The following is a 20,252-nucleotide window of genomic DNA, read 5'->3' on the forward strand; positions in this document are numbered from 1 at the left end:
GAATTAGTGCACAAGGATTGCTGTTATCCAATCACAAAACCGTAACAGTAAACACTCAAGTCCACAGAATGTTCACAGTTAACCACTGACAATTTGGGAGGAATGGGGGCAAGGTACTGTGCTGCTGACTGTACACCTCAAGTGAGAAACTCAGTATGCAGAAAGATCAGTGTACATGTACCATTTGCCCCATGGGACTAAGGCAGTTTAACATTCCCATGTCAAGGATACTGTCAAACTGGCATTATTCAGAATAAGCAGTGTTCAAAATTACTGAGCAGTTATACAGGTTAAGGTTCTCACTGTTTCCCAAATGCTATTAAGATGAATGCCTGGTTGGTTCCACTGAAAATGAGACAGACAAGTTTCCTCCTTGAACTTTGCTTTTCAAAGTATGGGCATTAACTCTAATCACATCACTGATGGGACTTTAAACCCAAATGACGCTTCATTGTCTGCTAGATCATTGCATCCTGCTAACCGTGGGAGACTGTTCTGGATGGCACAGCTACTCAAGTTTTGGTGCAACAGCAAGTGCCCACAGTGATTAGAACTATAAAAGTAACAACACTATGTTTATTCTCACATATTTGGTGCTTTAGAGTACCCATTCCAAATGTAAAGTATACAGTGATCAGCCAGAACATTATGACCACCAACCTACTATTGGTATAAACCCGTCCAGGTGATAGAGTCATCTGGCAAGGAATAACTGCTAGGCCCGCACATGGTGCATGTAGTATCAGTGAGCTTGCAGCCTGCGTGTAAAATGGGGAAGCCATGTAATCTGAGTTTGACGGAGGGCAGCTTGTGATGGCCCGGATGCTCGAGACAAGCATTTCAGTAACTGCAGTACTTTTCAGGTGTTTGAGAAGCGCTGTGTTGTCTTCAACATGTGGTGAAACCATGTCCAGACATTGGGGGATTGGGTGGCCACCCTCAATACAGATGTCTGACATCGTAGGCAGTGAACTGTGGGAGAACTAACATCAGACTTTAATGCTGGGCAGAGTACAAGTGTGTCTGAACAAACAGTGCACCAAGCATTTCTAATGATGGGCCTCTGCAGTCTACAACCCATCTATGTGCCAATGTTAACACCACGACATTGGCAACTATGACTGGTATGGGCACATGGTCATTAGTGCAGTGGCAGAGCATTGCATGGTCTGATGAATCCTGATGCCTCCTCCATCATGCCAATGGGAGGGCATGAATCCATCATCTTCCATGTGAACAGCTCCTCTACACCTATAATACGGGAAGGAGAAACTGGTGACAGCTCTATTATGCTCTGGGGAACATTCACATGACCACCCATGGATCCAACGGAGCTTGTGCAAGGCACGACAGCCAAAGAATATCGTACACTGGTTGCATGCTATGTACACACCTTCATGATGATCATGTTTTCTGATGGCAGTGGCATTTTTCAACAAGACAATACACAATGCCGCATGGCCACGAGAGCGATGGGACTGGTTCAAGGGACACAGTGGTGAGTTAAAATTGATGTACTGGTCCCCCAACTTACCAGATCTGAACCCGATTTAACACATCTGGGATGAGATTGAATGGGCATCAGAGCCCATCGCTGCCCCACTAGCAGAATTTATAGGAATTATGTGACTTGTGTGTGCAGATGGGGTTCCAACTCGCTCCACAGACCTACCAAAGCCTCACAGCTTCCATACAATGACACAGCCGTGTACCGCAAGTCTCTAGAGGAACGGAAGGTTCCAAATGATTGGAAAAGTGCACAGGTAATCCCAGTCTTCAAGAAGGGTCGTCGAGCAGATGCGCAAAACTATAGATCTATATCTCTGACGTCGATCTGTTGTAGAATTTTAGAACATGTTTTTTGCTCGTGTATCATGTCGTTTCTGGAAATCCAGAATCTACTCTGTAGGAATCAACACGGATTCCGGAAACAGCGATCGTGTGAGACCCAACTCGCTTTATTTGTTCATGAGACCCAGAAAATATTAGATACAGGCTCCCAGGCAGGTGGCATTTTCCTTGACTTCCGGAAGGCGTTCGATACAGTTCTGCACTGTCGCCTGATAAAGTAAGAGCCTACAGAATATCAGACCAGCTGTGTGGCTGGATTGAAGAGTTTTTAGCAAACAGAACACAGCATGTTGTTTTCAATGGAGAGACATCTACAGACATTAAAATAACCTCTGGCATGCCACAGGGAAGTGTTATGGGACCATTGCTTTACACAATATATACAAATGACCTATTAGATAGTGTCGGAAGTTCCATGCAGCTTTTCGCAGATGATGCTGTAGTATACAGAGAAGTTGCAGCATTAGAAAATTGTACCGAAATGCAGGAAGATCTGCAGTGGATAGGCACTTGGTGCAGGGAGTGGCAACTGACCCTTAACATAGACAAATGTAATGTATTGCGAATACATAGAAAGAAGGATCCTTTATTGTATGATTATATGATAGCGGAACAAACACTGGTAGCAGTTACTTCTGTGAAATATCTGGGAGTATGCGTGCGGAATGATTTGAAGTGGAATAATCATATAAAATTAATTGTTGGTAAGGCGGGTACCAGGTTGAGATTCATTGGGAGAGTCCTTAGAAAATGTAGTCCATCAACAAAGGAGGTGGCTTACAAAACACTGGTTCGACCTATACTTGAGTATTGCTCATCAGTGTGGGATCAGTACCAGATCGGATTGACGGAGGAGATAGAGAAGATCCAAAGAAGAGCGGCGCGTTTCGTCACAAGGTTATTTGGTAAGCGTGACAGCGTTAGGGAGATGTTTAGCAAACTCAAGTGGCAGACTCTGCAAGAGAGGCGCTCTGCATTGTGGTGTAGCCTGCTGTCCAGGTTTCGAGAGGGTGCATTTCTGGATGAGGTATCGAATATATTGCTTCCCCCTACTTATACCTCCTGAGATCACGAATGTAAAATTAGAGAGATTTGAGCACGCACGGAGGCATCCCGGCAGTCGTTCTTCCCACGAACCACATGCGACTGGAACAGAAAAGGGAGGTAATGACAGTGGCACGTAAAGTGCCCTCCGCCACACACCGTTGGGTGGCTTGTGGAGTATAAATGTAAATGTAGATGTAGATGTTATCTGTGCCAAAGGAGAACACATCAGCTATTAAGTAGGTGGTCCTAATGTTCTGTTTGATGAGTGAACATTCTCTTGTTACAGACTGTCATAAAATAATACACATTTGAAGCCGCCTTTCCATGAAGCAGCTAGTGCACAGGTTTTTCCTGCGAAGAAATAACTACTTGCAAGGAAGGAGGGATGACAGTTGACACTACGTAGATTATTAGTGCACTTACCTTGAGTTTGTTTATGTTACATCAGAATTCAACATTTCACACTTTCTTACATTCAGAAGTAAATAGCAATATTGTAGTCAATTGTAACAATGGTACGCCGTACTGAATCTTGCAAAATACACATACAACTTCTGCCGCTCTTGGCTAATGGTTCCCCCATCCTCTTCAGTTCTACCTGTTAATTCTGACAATCATCACTTAAATATTCTTGTGATTAACTGTGAAGATGTTACACCCAGAAAACCAGTCATTGTCAACATAAGTAACACATATTTGATGAAAACTAACACTTCTGCCTAAACAAAACTACACTAAAGTCACAGTACCATTTCTGTCACTATTTATGATGCAAATAAGAAATTATATACAAGCAACAATCCATTCTAAGCCATAATAAATGTGTAGTCTATATTATGACCTCCACGTGCAAAGGCTGGAAACACATGGGAAGAATGAATTTATGGCACTAATGACATACAGTTAGCAACAGCTAACTGGAATGTGAAAACTACTGTCCGTCAAAATCATACACAGACGAATGTGGAAAATAAATTGTGCAATCAACTGACTATATTCATTATTTTGTATGTCACTACTGATGCTGTCAGCTGAGAGAAACAAATTGCAACTACACTGAAGCCCCCAAAGAAATTGGTGTAGACATGTATATTCAAATACAGACATATGTAAACAGTCAGAATATGGTGCTGCATTCGGCAGATGTATCTGCCATCAATAACAAAGCCTTACCCTTACCCGTGGCATGTTTTTAAGTGGCTGTTTTAATGTTTGTTCATTATAACACGTGTTGGAGCTGACTGCACATAATTCAACATTCCAGTGGTCTACAGGTGGGAAGAAGATAGAAATGTACCAAAATTGTCACTTATTGTTTTGTTAAGTGGACAATTAATATAGATGTGGGATCACAGTGTGATGACAATATTTTGAAGAAAATTTATGGATTTCCATCCGTATATTGGTTTTCTGATCTTGTGTTGCAGTTTTAACTTGCCACTTTACTTCCAGCAAGTTATGCCATGAATTTTTGAAGCAGGAAAGTATCCATCATAGAACAATGACTAGAAAATGTGTACATAAAACTGATACTAACTGCTTGTTTGTCAATACTATATTTTAATATTAACTGAGAGTCACTCACCATTTATAATTCTGTACTACATTTGTAGTACCCCAATACAATTTTCTAATGAGTGTTTCCACTTACCACACTACAAGATACAAAAGTGAGTGAAAGTACTCATTTCAGAGCTCTACTTTAAATGTTTCTACCTAATTTGATAATATTTCTGACACCAAAAATCAGGCACTATTATCTTCCAGACATAATACTATTTAGCATACATTTTTTCTTTGCCACTTTAAGCAGCAAGCGGCATGGAGAGAGCATAAACTCTGCAAGGCAGAAAATAGAACAGCCAGCTGGCTTTTAATACTTTAAGTGTCCTGGGAAGTCAATGGGTTTAAGTGTGTAGTATTTAATTTTCATTGGCTATGTTACATTCTTAACAATTACTAATTGCAGGCTCGAATGGCGTCAGTGGTGAAACAAATTTTCCGAACACCAGCTAGTTAAAAATCAGAAATGAATTGTTTATTAAAGCTTTAAGATGCTGAAAGCAGCAAAACAAAAGATCAGAGTCCCTTGCAACTATGAAAGTGCTAAATGCAATGCAACACAACACATGACTGTTCAATGTTGAAATTCTTTTTAAGTTAACAGTCAGAAAACTTTACAAGTCCAGCATTTAAACTTAAGAAAACTCTTGCACAACATTCCATGAAACTTTTATTCAAAAACTTTCTGTCACTTACAGTTGCGACTCATAAACCTATACCCCCCCCCCTCTCTCTCTCTCTCTCTCTCTCTCTCTCTCTCTCTCTCTCTCTCACACACACACACACACACACACACACACACACACACACACACTCTATCCTGAGTCAATATAGCAACCACTCTTAACCAGATGCTACCTGCCATTGCTAAATTCTCAAATTTACATTTAACTTGTTACTACTAAAAATATTACATATGAATTAGGACCAGAATTTCACCAGCTTCCCTGTGTTATCTTAGATTTTGGCTGTGGCCCTTAGTTTTCTGGTTATTTAAATTTTAGTTAATGAGATAGTTAGCTTACCCTAACTTACTATTAATTATTATTAAAAATGGTGAAACTTACACAATTACAGATAACTACAGTTGTCTACTGTCTCAGAATGTCACTGTAATTATCAGTTTCTAACTTATTTTGCATAAAAATACGTTTTATTTCTTGGAATCAACTTTTGGGCAAATAATTCACAATGTACCGCATTAATGAAAAATCTGAAACTGAATTTGAACAGTGCTGTTCAGACACTACCCACTGATACTTGGTACTTTAAATTTACTTGAAGCATTAAGAAGTTATTAATTTCTTAAGTCAATATGTATTTTAAAAGATTACATCTGCAGTATCTGAAGTTCTATTCTCTCTATCAAATGAGTGTTAGGACATAATTACTTTCCTTATTTTTATCTTGCATTTGGCGTTTTTGCCTAACTTTTAACTATAGCAGTTTGCATTTTACGTGTTTTGTGGCCGTGAAATGGATTTTTGGCCTCTGCCTCCATGCCATGGCAGCACTTCACCCCAACAGTGTCCTGTAACAGCCAAGCACCTTCCTTTTACCCAATGATGGAAACTATGCAGGCTACCTGCTGCCAGAATGCTACATGGCTAACTTAGTGACCTCCTCTTTTGCCAACTGCAGAAATGGAGTGTCTTTGCTAAATTTAGAAGATGGTTCCACAAGCTACCTCCTGGTGAGCAATGCTCAGCTGTGTTCTGCAATCGCGTGCATCATGTTCTGTCATCTGTTTAAACAGTGTGAATCTAGCCATGCCTATTTGCAGTATGTCAGTCCTTTTAGAACTGATGCAGCCAATGTTCTACACTTCTTAGTGTTTATCTACCAAGTTGTAACTAAAATGCACTCACAACCAGTATTTGATATAACTCAAGCCACATCATCATCATCATCATCATCATCATCATCATCATAATTTCCAAGGAGGCACTAGTGACATCTGTGGTTGATTAGAAGCTGATACACTACTTTTCTTGTTCAAAATACTCTACAACCAACCCCAATAAAATGATTTTCCATTATGGCATGACACAGTGGTTGCAGAGGTTGACAAATGTTATTTACCCATTCTTTAGACACCTTCTTTTGAGAGGCTACAGAGCTTATAGATAATTTATGGGCAGAACATCCACATTTATAGCCAAAGAAGATAAAATACCTATAAAAACATACTTCAAATTCTAATATGATCTACAGTCAAGATAATGTGTCTTACCCCATGGTGCCCAACAAACTTGACAGGCCACCTATTTGTCCAACTCCACCGAAGAGCTGCATTAGCTGCTGTTGAGACATGTTGTTCAGCAAACTTTGCAAGTCTCCATCTGCAGAAGAAAAAGTTGAAATCTGTATAAAAATTACTTCACGCATTGATAAATTACTGGTTATGTTAATACCTTGCAGCAGGGAAAACAATTTTGAAATTCTTAAAATTTTCACACCATTTCCACAAGAACAAATGAAAAGGCTTTCGTAGGGAATAATACTGCTGCTGAACTGAAGTTTGTCATTTAATATCAGTGATGTTCTATATCACTAGCTCATAGCAGGTGACACTGACAATTTATAATGCATCTTTAACGTGGGCATAAAATATCTAACGAGAAGAAGCTGCCAAGAGAACTGCTGGGAGTGGGCTATGCACATGTACATATTTAAGCAGAAATATTAAACAATATATAAATGATCTAAATCTCACACACACACACACACACACACACACACACACACACACACCTTGCGATCAAAAGTTATCTTGACACCCCCAAAAACATATGTTTTTCATATTAAGTGCACTGTGCTGCCACCTACTGCCAAGTACTCCATATCAGCGACCTATGTAGTCATTAGACATTGTGAGAGAGCAGAATAGGGTGCTCCACGGAACTCACGTACTTCGAACGTGGTCAGGTAAATGGGTGTCACTTGTGTCATACGTCTGTATGTGAAATTTCCACACTCCTAAACATACCTGGGTCCACTGCTTCTGATGTGACAGTGAAGTGGAAATGTGAAGGGCCATGTACAGCATGAAAATGTACAGGCCAACCTCGTCTGTTGACTGACAGAGACTGCCGACAGTTGAAGAGGGTCGTAATGTGTAATAGGCAGACATCTATCCACGGCATCACACAGGATCCACTGAAAGTACTATGACATTTAGGGGGATGTGAGAAAACGTGGATTTCATGGTCGAGAGGCTATTCATAAGCCACACATCACGCCAGTAAGTGGCAAATGATGCCTCGCTTGGTGTAAGGAGTGTAAACATTGGACGATTGAACAGTGGAAAAACGTTGTGTGTAGTAACGAAACACAGTGCACAATGTGGCGATCCACTTGTAGGGTGTGGATATGGCGAATGCTCTGTAAATGTCATCTGCCAGTGTGCGTAGTGCCAATAATAAAATGGTGGGGTCGTGTTTTTCATGGAGGGGGGTTGCACCCCTTGTTGTTTTGTGTGGCACTATCACAGCACAGGCCTACATTGATGTTTTAAGCACCTTCTTGCTTCCCATTGTTGAAGAGCAATTTGAGGACGGCGATCGCATCTTTCAACATGATTGAGCACCTGTTCATAATGAACAGCCTGTGGCAGCGTGATCACATGACAGTAACATCCCTGTAATGGACTGGCCAGCACAGACTCCTGAGCTGAATCCTATAGAACACCTTTGGGATGTTTTGGAACGGCGACTTCGTGCCAGGTCTCACCGACCGACATCGATACCTCTCCTTAGTGCAGCACTCTGAAGAATGGGGGAAGAAACTTTCCAGCACCTGATTGAACATACGCCTGCGAGAGTGGAAGCTGTCATCAAGGCTAAACATGGGCCAACAGCATATTTAATTCCAGCATTACCGATGGAGGGTGCCCTGAACTTTTAAGTCATTTCAACCAGGTGTCTGGACACTTTTGATCACACAGTGTATAAAAGGTATTACATATGCAAGCTTTCAGAGCCAGTGGCTCCTTGTTCTGGTAGAAGGATTGAAGGGGAAGGAAGACTGATCTGGGAAAAAGGACTAGTGAGGTTTAGGGAAATGGTCAGAGTTCAGAAAAAAACACCCAGAAGCCTAGGTCAGGAGAGACTTATCAGACAGGATGAGAAAGAAAGACTAAATGTTGGGCACTGCTGACTGTTCCCCAAACACCATCCGCAAAGTCTCCCCTGACCTGGATTCTAGGTGATTTTTCTGAACTTTCTCTCTCTTCCTGAATTCCACCAGTCCTTTTCCTTCACCCCTCTTCCTTCCCCTTCAACCCTTCGGGCCGAACAAGGAGTCATTGGCACAGAAAGCTTACATATGTAATACCTTTTATGCTGAAGCAACAAAGAAACTAGTATAAGCATGTGAACTGGAATATAGAGATATGTAAACAGGCAGAGTATGGCTCTGTGGTCGGCCAACACAATATAGGACAACAAGTGTCTGGCGCAGTAGTTAGATAGGTTACTGCTTCTACAATGGCAGGTTATCAAGATTTAAGAAAGTTTGAATTTGGTGTTATAGTCGGCGCACAAGCAATGGAACACATCTCCAAGGTAGCAATGAAGTGGCGATTTTCCCGTGTGATCATTTCACAAATGTACTGTCAATATCAGGAATCAGTAAAACATCAAATCTCTGACATCGCTGCAGCTGGAAAAAGATCCTGCAAGAACAATACCAACGACGATTGAAGAGAATTGTTCAACATGACAGAAGTGCAACACTTCCGCAAACTGCTGCAGACTTCAATGCTGGGCCATCAACAAGTTTCAGCATGCAAACCGTTCAACGAAACATCATTGATACGGGCTTTCAGAGCAGAAGGCCCACTCGTGTACCATTGATGACTGCACAACACAAAGCTTTGTGCCTTGCCTGGTCCTATCAAACTGACATTGGACTATTGATGACTGGAAACATGTTGCCTGGTTGGACGAGTCTCGTTTCAAATTGCATCAAGTGCATGAACGTGTTGTACAGGTATGGAGGCAACCTCATGAATCCATGGACCCTGCATGTCAGCAGAGGACTGTTCATGCTGGCAGAGGCTCTGTAATGGTGTGGGGCATGTGCAGTTGGTGTGATATGGGACCTCTGATATGTCTAGATATGACTGAAAAGTGACATGTATATAAGCATCCTGTTTGATCACCTGCATCCAGTCATGTTCACTGTGCATTCTGAAAGACTTTGGCAATTCCAGTAGGACAATGCAAAATCCCACACATCCAGAATTGCTAGCGAGTGGCTCCAAGAACACACTTCTCAGTTTAATCACTTCCGCTGGCGACCAAACTCCCCAGACACAAACATTACTGAGCATATCTGGGATGCCTTGCAACGTGCTGTTCAGAAGAGATCTCCACCCTCTTGTAGTCTTACAGAATTATGGACAGCACAGCAGGATTGGTTGGTTGGTTTGTGGGATTTAAGGGACCAGACTACTAGGGCCATCAGTCCCTTTTTCCATGAACTTGAGACATCCACAAAGAATAAAAATAAACACTGGAGATGACAAGAGACAACACAGGACAAGAAAGATGCAGACAGAGACCAGAAAAAAGGAATTAAAATCACACTGAGTGTGACAGTGGTTGGCCGACCATAGAAACAAAAAAGGAAAAGACGACCACCCCAGTCTAAAATCATACGCCAAAGACCAGACTCAACACAAAAAAAAAAAAGGACAAACACTTAGATCAAGCAATAAAAACCCCCTGCACGAATAAAACTCAAAACTAAATCTGCCATTGCAAAGTCATCTGATAAAAGTGCAGGAAGTGTATAAGGCAGCGCAAACGTCTGCCTGAGCGGAGTTAAAAGCAGACAGTCCAACAAGATGTGGACCACCGTAAAAGCTGACCCGCAGCATCATAAAGGTGGGTCCGCGGGGTGAAATAAATAGCTGTGTGTTATCCAGGTGTGGTCAATGTGCAGCTGGCAGAGGAGACCAGTCCTTGCAAGAGACCTGCAAGGAGGAGCACCATACATCGGTAGCCTCCTTGATGGCCCGAAGTTTGTTGGGTGAAGGAAGGGTGCACCATTCTTCACCCTAGGTGTGAAGTACCTTATGCCGCAAAACTGACCTGAGGTCACTCTCCAATTTGGCCAGCGTGCCAACACGTTCATTTCCTGGGATGCCGACATGACCCGGGTTTCACACAAAGACCACAGAGTGGCCGCAACGGGCGAGAGTATGGAGGGACTCCTGGATTGCCAAAACCAGACAAGAGCGAGGGAAACAGTGGTCGATAGCTCGTAAACCACTCAGGGAGTCACTACAGATAACGAAGGACTCACCTGAGCAGGAGCGGATATACTCTAGGGCATGAGAGACAGCAACCAGCTCGGCAGTGAAATCACTGCAGCCAGCCGGCAATGACTGTTTTTCATAATGATCCCCTAGAGTAAGAGCATAACCGACACGATCAGCAACCATCAAACCGTCAGTATAGACAACGCCAGAGCCTTGAAACGCGGCAAGGATTGAAAGAAAGCGGCGGCGGAGGGCCTCAGAAGGGACTGAGTCCTTCGGGCCCTGTGCCAAATCGAGCCGAAGGCATGGGTGGGGCACACACCACGGGGGTATACGCGGGGGGGGCGGGGGGGGGGGGGGGGGGGGAGGAGGAAGAGGGATGACCTATTGAGGGAACAGGAGATGAAAATTGGGATGCCCGGGCAAGCCACAAATGTGTGTAGCATAAGTGGCCAGTTATCATTGTCGCCGGAACCACAATGGAGGGACACCTGCCTCCACAAGTATGCTGTTGACAGAGCTTGTCCGGAAAGCTCCAGTGGCGAGTCAGATCCCACTGTAAAGGATGGGGTCCAAAACTGCAATGCGGAATGGGATGCCGAACCATAAGCCAGGCTCTCATAATCTAGATGGGATTGAATTAAAGCCTGGTACAGCTGCAGAAGGGTAGACCGATCGGCACCCGAGCTGGTATGACTTGAGCAAAGAAGAGCCTTAAGATGTCGCCAGCTACGTCTGTTTAACCTGCCAAAGATGAGGGAACCAAGTCAACCGAGTATAAAAAACCAATTCCAAAAACCAATGCGTCTACACCACAGCAAGCCATGTGCTACTGCCCAAGACTGCACCTTGAAGATGGCACCATTCAGCAGCTGCAATGCCAGTGGAGCTGAAGTATAGGCAGAAGCCATCAGTATAGAAGGAAGCTGAGACAGACGTTCCTACCGCCGCAGCGAGCCCATTAATTGCAATTAAAAAGAGGCAGACACTTAAGAAAGATCCTTGCAGTATCCCATTCTCCTGAACTCTGAAGGAACTATGGGAGGCCGCAACTTGCACGCAGAAGAAACAAAGAGACAGAAAATTTTGTATGAAAATCGGAAGTGGACCCCAAAGATCCCAACCATGAAGCATAGAGAGGATGTGATGTCGCCATGTCGTATCATATGCCTTCCGCATATCAAAAAAGACAGCGACCAGATGCTGACAGCAGGCAAAGGCCGTCAGATTATCGGCGGCAGAGCGGCCCTTACGGAACCCACCCTGAGAAGGAACCAGAAGGCCCGGAGACTCAAGCAGCCAACTCAACCTCCGGCTCACCATGCGTCCGATCAACTTGCAAAGAACGTTGGTGAGGCTAATGGGGCGGTAGCTGTCCACCTCCAGTGGGTTCTTGCCAGGTTTCAACACCAGGATTACGATGCTTTACCACCATTGCAACGGCAACTCACCCTCCACACAGATACTGTTGAAAAGATCTACGAGGCGTCACTGACAGTCCACCAAGAGGTGTTTGAGCATCTGACAGTGGATGTGATCTGGCCCGGGAGCTGTATCTGGGCAAGCGGCTAGGGCACTTTTGAATTGTGACTGAATGAACGGAGCATTGTACGATTCAGGGTGGCGCGCGTGAAATGAAAGGCTCTGATGTTCCACCCGATCTTTCAGGGAGCAGAAGGCCAGTGGATAATTTGCAGAAGCGAAACTCTGAGTAAAATGCTCCGCCAAGTGGTTTGCAATTGTGTCGGAGTCATCACAGGCTGCTCCGTTCAGTGAAAGGGCAGGTACGCTGACGGGGCTCCAATAGCCATAGAGTCGCCTAATCTTGGCCCAAACCTGCGTTGGAGAGGTACAGAGGCCAATGGTGGAGACATTCCTTTCCCAGCACTCCTGCTTGCATTGGTGAATGAGGCGGTGGGCTCGCGCAAGGAGCCATTTAAAGGCAATGACGTGTGCCAATGAGAGATGCCGCTTGTGACCTTCTCGAGTAATGTGTCACCCTTGAAGGCCACGATGAAGGCACCGGTGGCAACCTGATTATCCCTCGGACCCTGATGGATGCGCCGGACGAAATGGACACCTCGTCGCTTTAAGTTGGCGCGCAGCTCGTCATCGGAAGGTAAAAGAAGGTCCCTGTGGAAGATAATGCCCTGGACCATATTTAAGCTTTTATGGGGCGTGATAGTAACAGAAACATCCCCCAGCTTCTTACAAGCGAGTAATGCCCGTGACTTGGCAGAGACTGCTGTTTTTATCAAGACTCACCCGGACCGCATTTTTGACAAACCCTCCACCTCCCGGAACTTGTCCTCTAAACGCTCTACAAAGAACTGAGGCTTCATGGACACAAAGGATTCCCCATCAGCACTCATACAGACTAGATACCGGAGCTAATACGTCTCGCTGTCATTCATAGCCTTTCATTCCTCCCATGGTGTGGCCAGGGAGGGGAAAGATTTGGGGTGATACAAGTTTGCATTAAAGTGAGCCCTCAAACGCTTAGACTGCTGGTGGTTGACCACCAGCAAGAGAAGATGTGCCATGCTTCACTGCGTGTCATCCACCCTGATGCCACCTACTCCAACCAAGGGCCCTCCCCACAGGCGCCACCCAGTCACAGCAAGGGCCACCTGGCGGGATGGCCATTGCCGGGAGTCCCAATGCTCCAGGGAGATGAGCATCTACTCATTGTGTTTTCAGTGGGCTACAACCAACAGGGTACATGGTGGCACCACCACAACGGGCTGGCTACCATGCTGGATATTAGGTGGCAAGTGGTCCATGGCCGTCGTCAGCACAGAAAGCGACATTTGCAGAATGCATGGCGGAAATCGCACCCAGGGATGTATCCTCGCCAAAGAGATGGAGAGCGAGTGGGACTGCAATGTAATGGTGAATAAGCTGGCTAAAGGTCTCAATGCACGATGGACACAATGCACCAAGTAAGGCGCCCTTCCCCAATTGGCTTGCTCTTCGGAATAATTTTGAAATATGGTGGTCAAACCCAAGAGGGGACCACCACATAGGGTCCGAAACGTTTGAGACTCCTTTTAGCCGCCTCTTACTACAGGCAGGAATACCACGGGCTTATTCTTACCCCAAAACCTGCAGGGGGAGCACCGCAGGATTCATGGCGTCAATTCTGTCCAGCACTACTTCAGACATTAGTCAACTCCATGCCACGCCGTGTTGTGGCACTTCTGCGTGCTTGCGGGGGCCCTACACAATATTATGCAGATGTACCAGTTTCTTTGGCTCTTCAGTGTATAAGTGTTCTCCTGTCACTGCTTGGAGAGCAGATTTTTTATCCATCCAATACATTATATTTTCAACTTTCAAATGTGACTGTTACGGGTGCATCAAGCTACAGCACACCTACACATTGAAAGTGAAGTGAGACTGTTTCAGCATACTGGTCTACGCATATAGTAGCATATGACAATGAAAGTTCTGACGCGTGAAACTAAATTCCGATGAATGAAGTGTCTACTAACAAGCGAACTATTAACATGGATGTATATGGGGCCTACTTCATACGATAAACTCACATTTGCTGTAGGCAACTTATCGTCTACATTTTACCATGGAGAGACCTCTAGAGTTTGCAACACTATGTGAGATCTAACACAAATGGATGAATCTTTTGGCACACATTTACACCTCTTTATATTCCAATAAGAACTATGTTGAATGGTAGTGCTATTTCTTGTCTGTCTTCATCCATAATATTTTTATTCTATTGTTTCCAGAATCATCATCCTGGTGGCCAACTGGTCAGCTCATTCATTTCCCGAAATCCCAACATGACCAGGGGTCCAAATGAAAACAACTGGTCATCCAGCTAGATGGAGGTACAAGAGAAGATCCTGGACAGCCATAAAGCTGTCAGCACATAGACTGTGGTGTCTAACTTCAACATCGAGCGTGCCGAGTTCAAAATGCTGCTGAACGCTCAGAAATGATGCCACTTGTGCATACGGTACGTGAGGCCGAATGTGGTATACATGATTGCAATGCACTCCAGCAGCAATTGCTGACTATATCTGGCTCATAAATCCCACCGTTTATGAAATGGACCGGCATAAAATTCCTATATTAGCTCTATTAAAATGTAGTTTCTTGTCTTGTCCATATGGTAGCCAGGTTGTTCTGCCTCTAGTATTCATAAATAAAAAGTTCAATATCTGCATAAATATTCCAAGGCAAAAAAGAAAGTTTCACGGCCAGTCAATAAGGACATCAGCTTAAAGTTCCATTATAAACAGTGCGAAACAAATTTACAATAGTTTCGTCACTCTCACATTTTAATATAACCCTAATGTCATTCATACTTTATCACTGTCCCTAATTAGTAGCAGAATCTCTACAACATGTGAATTACAAAACTTAGAAGAAAAAAGTGCAAAATATCTTACTGCAAGTAGCGCAAGGTGTTCTGTAGATTAAGCCATTTGAACAAAATTGCTCCTCAAAGAGAGTGCACTTACATTTACGTAACATAGAATATTATGGTATATACTTATATTAAACTAATAAAGCACTGGAGCCTATTAAAAAAACATGAAAGTTAGGAAAAACAATTTTTGGATGTAGTAGGACATGAACCACCAAAACAGCACACATTTTGTCACGAATCAGTGATGCTATTCAATGTGCTAAAGAGACCACGGATTTCTGATGATCACACCTAAATTATTACTCCATCTTGAAAGCTTCAATTGTAGCTATATTACTAATAGTATTTCAATTGTAACAAACTGCACCAAGAACAATGCATTTTTCATGGACCTTCAATGTGCTGTTGCCTTCAAATGGAATACTCTCATAATACACAAGCTACAATAATCCTTTTACAACAAATATGATGTTTCTCATCATTTCATTACAATGAATCATACAATTAACAGTGGGTTTTCAAGAGCTCCTCAGTTTGCTGGTGCTCAGATATAGCATATATACCTATGAGCTTCAACTGAAAGCCAATGTGGCGCATCACAACTCTGCACTGAAGGGATACAGCACTCATAAGATATAGTAGCACTCAAATGCAAGTTCAGCTTATCTGACATGCTACATATTGCTCTGCAAGGTCAGAAAGGATCCCAACATGCTACTCCACACTTTGATGTCAGAAAATCAGCACACTCAACTTTCAGAAACACGGTCCATGCACCGACAGCTTCACCAGTCGAGGAGTAGAGCAGTGCTGGTCTATAGCCTGAAGGCTGTTAATGGAGTCACTATAGATTAGGATACTCTTGCCAGTCCAAGAACAAGCATAATTTCACTGATTGACTGATGGCGTTATGGGACTAACAGTGAGGTCATCAGTCCCATGATTCCAAAGTTACACACGGAAGAGAAAGGGTCCACAAGAAGTTGAGAGGTGTCAAACTATAAAACAAGAAAGTTAAAACACACGCCATAGAAGGTATAAAAGGGAGGACCAAATCTAAAAACTGGGAAACAGAGGGATAAAAGAGCAGTCTTTGCAAGAGGAAGTGGCCATGGGTCTCAGACCGAGAAAACATGGAGAGAGGCACCCAACCCCAACAACGCCCTGTTCCAGGAGTAAATCAAAACCTTACATCTGAAAACAAACACCTTCACGGAGGAACCTGAGGACCAATTCAACAATTAATGAATCATCTGCTAATATTAAAATTAAGGAATCTGGACGACTACACTTAGCATGAAGGGCCAAAAGAAGGGGACATTCCACCAATATGTGGGATACCATCAGTCTGGCTCCACAACCACATTGTGGGAGTGGTTTGTTATGCAGGAGGAAACAATGGGTGAACCTGGTATGACCAATGCATAGACCATATAAAATAGTGGACCCCTTCTGAGAAGAGCAGAAGGAAGAGCACCAAACCACAGTACTCTCCTCGATAGTGCGGAGTTTATTACTGAGAGCAGTAGTGCATCAGATGTCATTCCACTTTTGGCCACATAGAGATCTGACATAGATCCTTATATCTGGAGCTTGAGTCATGAAAGGGAATGGAGGGTAAGTATCAGCTTCTCTAGCCAAATGGTCAGCCAGTTCATTCCCTGGGATATCCACATGACTCGGGACCCACAGAAAGACAACTGAACAGGCAGCACGAGCAAGAGAGGAGAGGTCATGGATAGCTTAGACCAAAAGATGATGATAATAGCATTGGTTGATTGCTTGCAGGTTGCTCAGTGAGTCTGTACATATTAAAATATTGTGGAGGGAGGCCTGAGAAACAGAATGGAGGACCTTGTTAACGGCTAGCAGCTCTGCTGTGAACACACTACATGATCCCAATGATAAATGGTGTTCTAAGCCAGGAGACATGAAAGCATATCCCAACTTATTGATTGTCTCAGAACCATCAATGTAGAAGATTGTAGCACCTTAGAGCTCTGCAAGGATGGAACATACAAGACGCCTTAAGACCATAGGGATGACAGAGACCTTAAGACCCTGGAACTGTTTGGTCCTAATCCGTGGTCTAGGCACCATCCAAGGAGTGGGTGTGGGAGGAAATACATGGGGCACATTCCAGTGAGCAGAGATGGAGATCCCGACAGGGGGGAGAAGCAAGACACATATCAACTGGCAATCCCACCCATGGGCGGTGATCTGGAGGGAGACGTCACCACATGCAAAGAGGACAGGGTACACGGGACGGGAAAGGAATCTGCGAATGGTGACTGCGTAAGAAATAAGGAGTTGGCTCCACCGAATTTGTAGAGGGGGAAACCCCACTTCTGTGAAGAGACTGTCAACAGGACTGGTGTGAAATGCACCAACAGCCAGACACACCCCACAATGGTGAACAGCGTCAAGTATTTTCAGAGTCCATAAACCTGACAGCCATAACCTGGTTTGGACAAGACCACAGCACAGTACAGTACAGATGGAGAGGAGTGGCACGGTCTGCATCCCGAAATGTGTGGGCCAAAAGATGGAGAGCATTAAGCTTTCATTTGCATGTAGTCTTTAGGCGTCAAATATCAGGCAGCCACATCAGCTTTTTATCAAAAACAAAGCCCAAGGAATGAGACTGTGCTGCAACACCTATATAAAATTTTGAATGGGGCTGTACTATGGGTTGATGACAAATGCGTAACCCGCTTTTTGGAGGGAGAAAACTGGAAATTCATGGGAGGCAGTCCACGCAGAGGTCCGCTGGATGGCACCTTGGAGCTGGCACACAGCAGACGCTGCACCAGGTGCAAAAATCATCTACATATCAGGGCTGTTCAAAAAGTAGGATGTCTTTTCAAATTGCGCAAGCAATGTACATTCGATTATAGATTTTTTTTTATGTTGGTACACACATCCAAAACATAAGTTCACAGTTTAGAGTGCAGAAGATACTTCATTTGTTTTTGTCAGATAAAAGGGTTAGGTGTATTTTAGTGTGCTCGGCAATTTTTTATTATTATAAAAATGGAGCAAAGAATTTGCATCAAATTTTGTGTGAAAAATGGAATCAAGTGCTCTGAAATGCTTGAAACGTTGACAGTGGCATACTGTGAGTCTACTCTAAGTAAGCAAAAAAGTTTACAAGTGGTACAAGCTCTTCCATGACGGACGAACCTCATTCTGGATGCCCTAGCACATCGACAATAGATGATAATGCTGAAGCTGTGAAGAAAATTGTTTTGGAAAATCATCGAATTACTGTAAGAGAAGTTGCTGAGGATGTTGGCATAGCAATCAGCTCATATCATGCAATTTTTTTGGATGTTTTGGGCATGAGACGTGTGTCAGTGAAGTGCGTTCCACAACTTCTCAATTTTGATCAGAAGAACCATCGAATGAGCATCTCTCAGGAGCTCTTGAATGACGTCAATGATGATACTGATTTGCTCTTGTGAGAAACAATATGCAAAAAATGTCCGGAATTGTGGAAAAACAATTCACGGCTTTTCCATCACGACAATGCACCTGCTCATTCATTGTTGCTTGTGAGAGGTTTTTTGGCCAAAAACAACACAGCAATTATGCCTCAGCCAATGTATTCACCGGATTTGGCCCCCTGCAAATTTTTCCTCATCCCAAAGCTGAAGATACCTACGAATGGATGAAGATTTTCAACGATTCAGAAAATAAAAACTGCATTGCTGCAAGTACTCAAGGCTGTACCAAAAAGTGCTTAAGAGGAGTGTTCCGAGGATTGGAAGAAGCATGAGCAGAACTGTATTGCATCTGAGGGGGTTACTTTCAAGGGGACGACATGAATAGTAATGAATAAACAAACAATTTTTTTATAAAACACATCTCATACAACGCTGAGCTAGCTAAAGGCCCAACTTAGATTACAAGCCCACTGATGGCTATACGGAAGAGTGTGACACTGATGGGTCTCTGCACGAGCTGCTTCATGATTTTGCCACACCACACAGCTTCATTTGTTTGTCTCTGGCAACTCAATTGTTGGTGCAAGTGGTCTATTACCCTAGATGTAAAGAAGAAAAGAGAAAAGACTGAGCAGCTGAGTGTGTGTGTGTGTGATGGTCACAGTTTACTAACCATACTTCATTTTAACATTTCATTGTGTTATTGATACTTGTCGGAGCCCCACACACGTTTGTTACATTTAAGTGCCATATTTCAATGTATCTTTTCTCTCCTCTTCTTGTCCAATCAGTTAAATGTATGAAAGGGTGTGCAGGGATTTCAGTGCATAGATCTGTGGGAGTGTAGCAGTCTGCCACTGTCTCAGAACAGCCAACTGTAGGAAACACCTACCAGGTAGCAAAGAAGTTTGTTTGCCTTTGACGGACCTTTTGTATAGGTTGGCACCACAATAGGGGTTCCTCAGGCCACTTCTGTGGGTAAGGGATCAGTTTTGGTTGGAGAGCAATGCTCGTGGAGTGCTCCGCGGGACGCGAGACGGGTGAGACCTGCTGGCGGTAAGTGTGCCCTTTCAATAAGAAGTTAACATTGTGTTTTATGTAAGGTTTTCAAAGCTAGTCAAAGTAAATGATTCCTTTCCTTGTTCATAGTTTATTATCGTGTGTCACAAATTTTACTTGCTAAGTAATGAGTGTTAAGTGCATGGAGCCATGTTGAGTTTACTGTGATTCATTTTTTTGTTTTTTTTTTAGTATCCCTTTTGCGACAGCATATAATTTGCGTATGCTTCCTGTGATTTTATGACTGAATTTTGTGCAATTCGTCTTGCTTGATAACATTCTTTGTGCACATTTTTGTTTGTGAGGCCCATGTGGTTGTGATCAAAATGTGGAACTTTACAGTACCAAGGCCATAGTGATCTGCTGCAGAATATCTGAATTAATTATGATTCTTAATTATGCTTCCTTTTTATAGCAATTAACTTCAAACAGAAATTGTATTCATTTATCCCACATGTTAAAATCAAGGAAACAGCCTCTCTTGCTACCCAAGTGTGTTGTGGTGAAGGTTTTTAGTTCTTTTCCTTCCTGTTAGCCTCTGAAGTGCGTGTGAATGTAAGTGTTCGTGATTAAACCATCCTTTGATCATTCCTCTTTCATAGATCATAGAATTTGCAGGGGA

The 20,252-nt window shown here is 43.4% G+C and overlaps 1 protein-coding gene across 3 annotated transcripts in view; it reads right to left on the reverse strand.

Moving 5' to 3' along the window:
• LOC126485188 (proteasomal ubiquitin receptor ADRM1-B) overlaps window positions 1–20,252 on the reverse strand; it is a 110,882-nt gene that overhangs the window by 52,345 nt on the left and 38,285 nt on the right. For all 3 annotated transcript variants that reach the window (XM_050108858.1, XM_050108857.1, XM_050108859.1), the window contains exon 4: window positions 6,695–6,803. In XM_050108858.1, the coding sequence (XP_049964815.1) occupies window positions 6,695–6,803 (109 nt within the window). The remainder of the gene's footprint in view (window positions 1–6,694; window positions 6,804–20,252) is intronic.

Source organism: Schistocerca serialis, chromosome 1 (genome assembly GCF_023864345.2).
Source record: "Schistocerca serialis cubense isolate TAMUIC-IGC-003099 chromosome 1, iqSchSeri2.2, whole genome shotgun sequence".
Lineage (NCBI taxonomy): Eukaryota > Metazoa > Arthropoda > Insecta > Orthoptera > Acrididae > Schistocerca > Schistocerca serialis.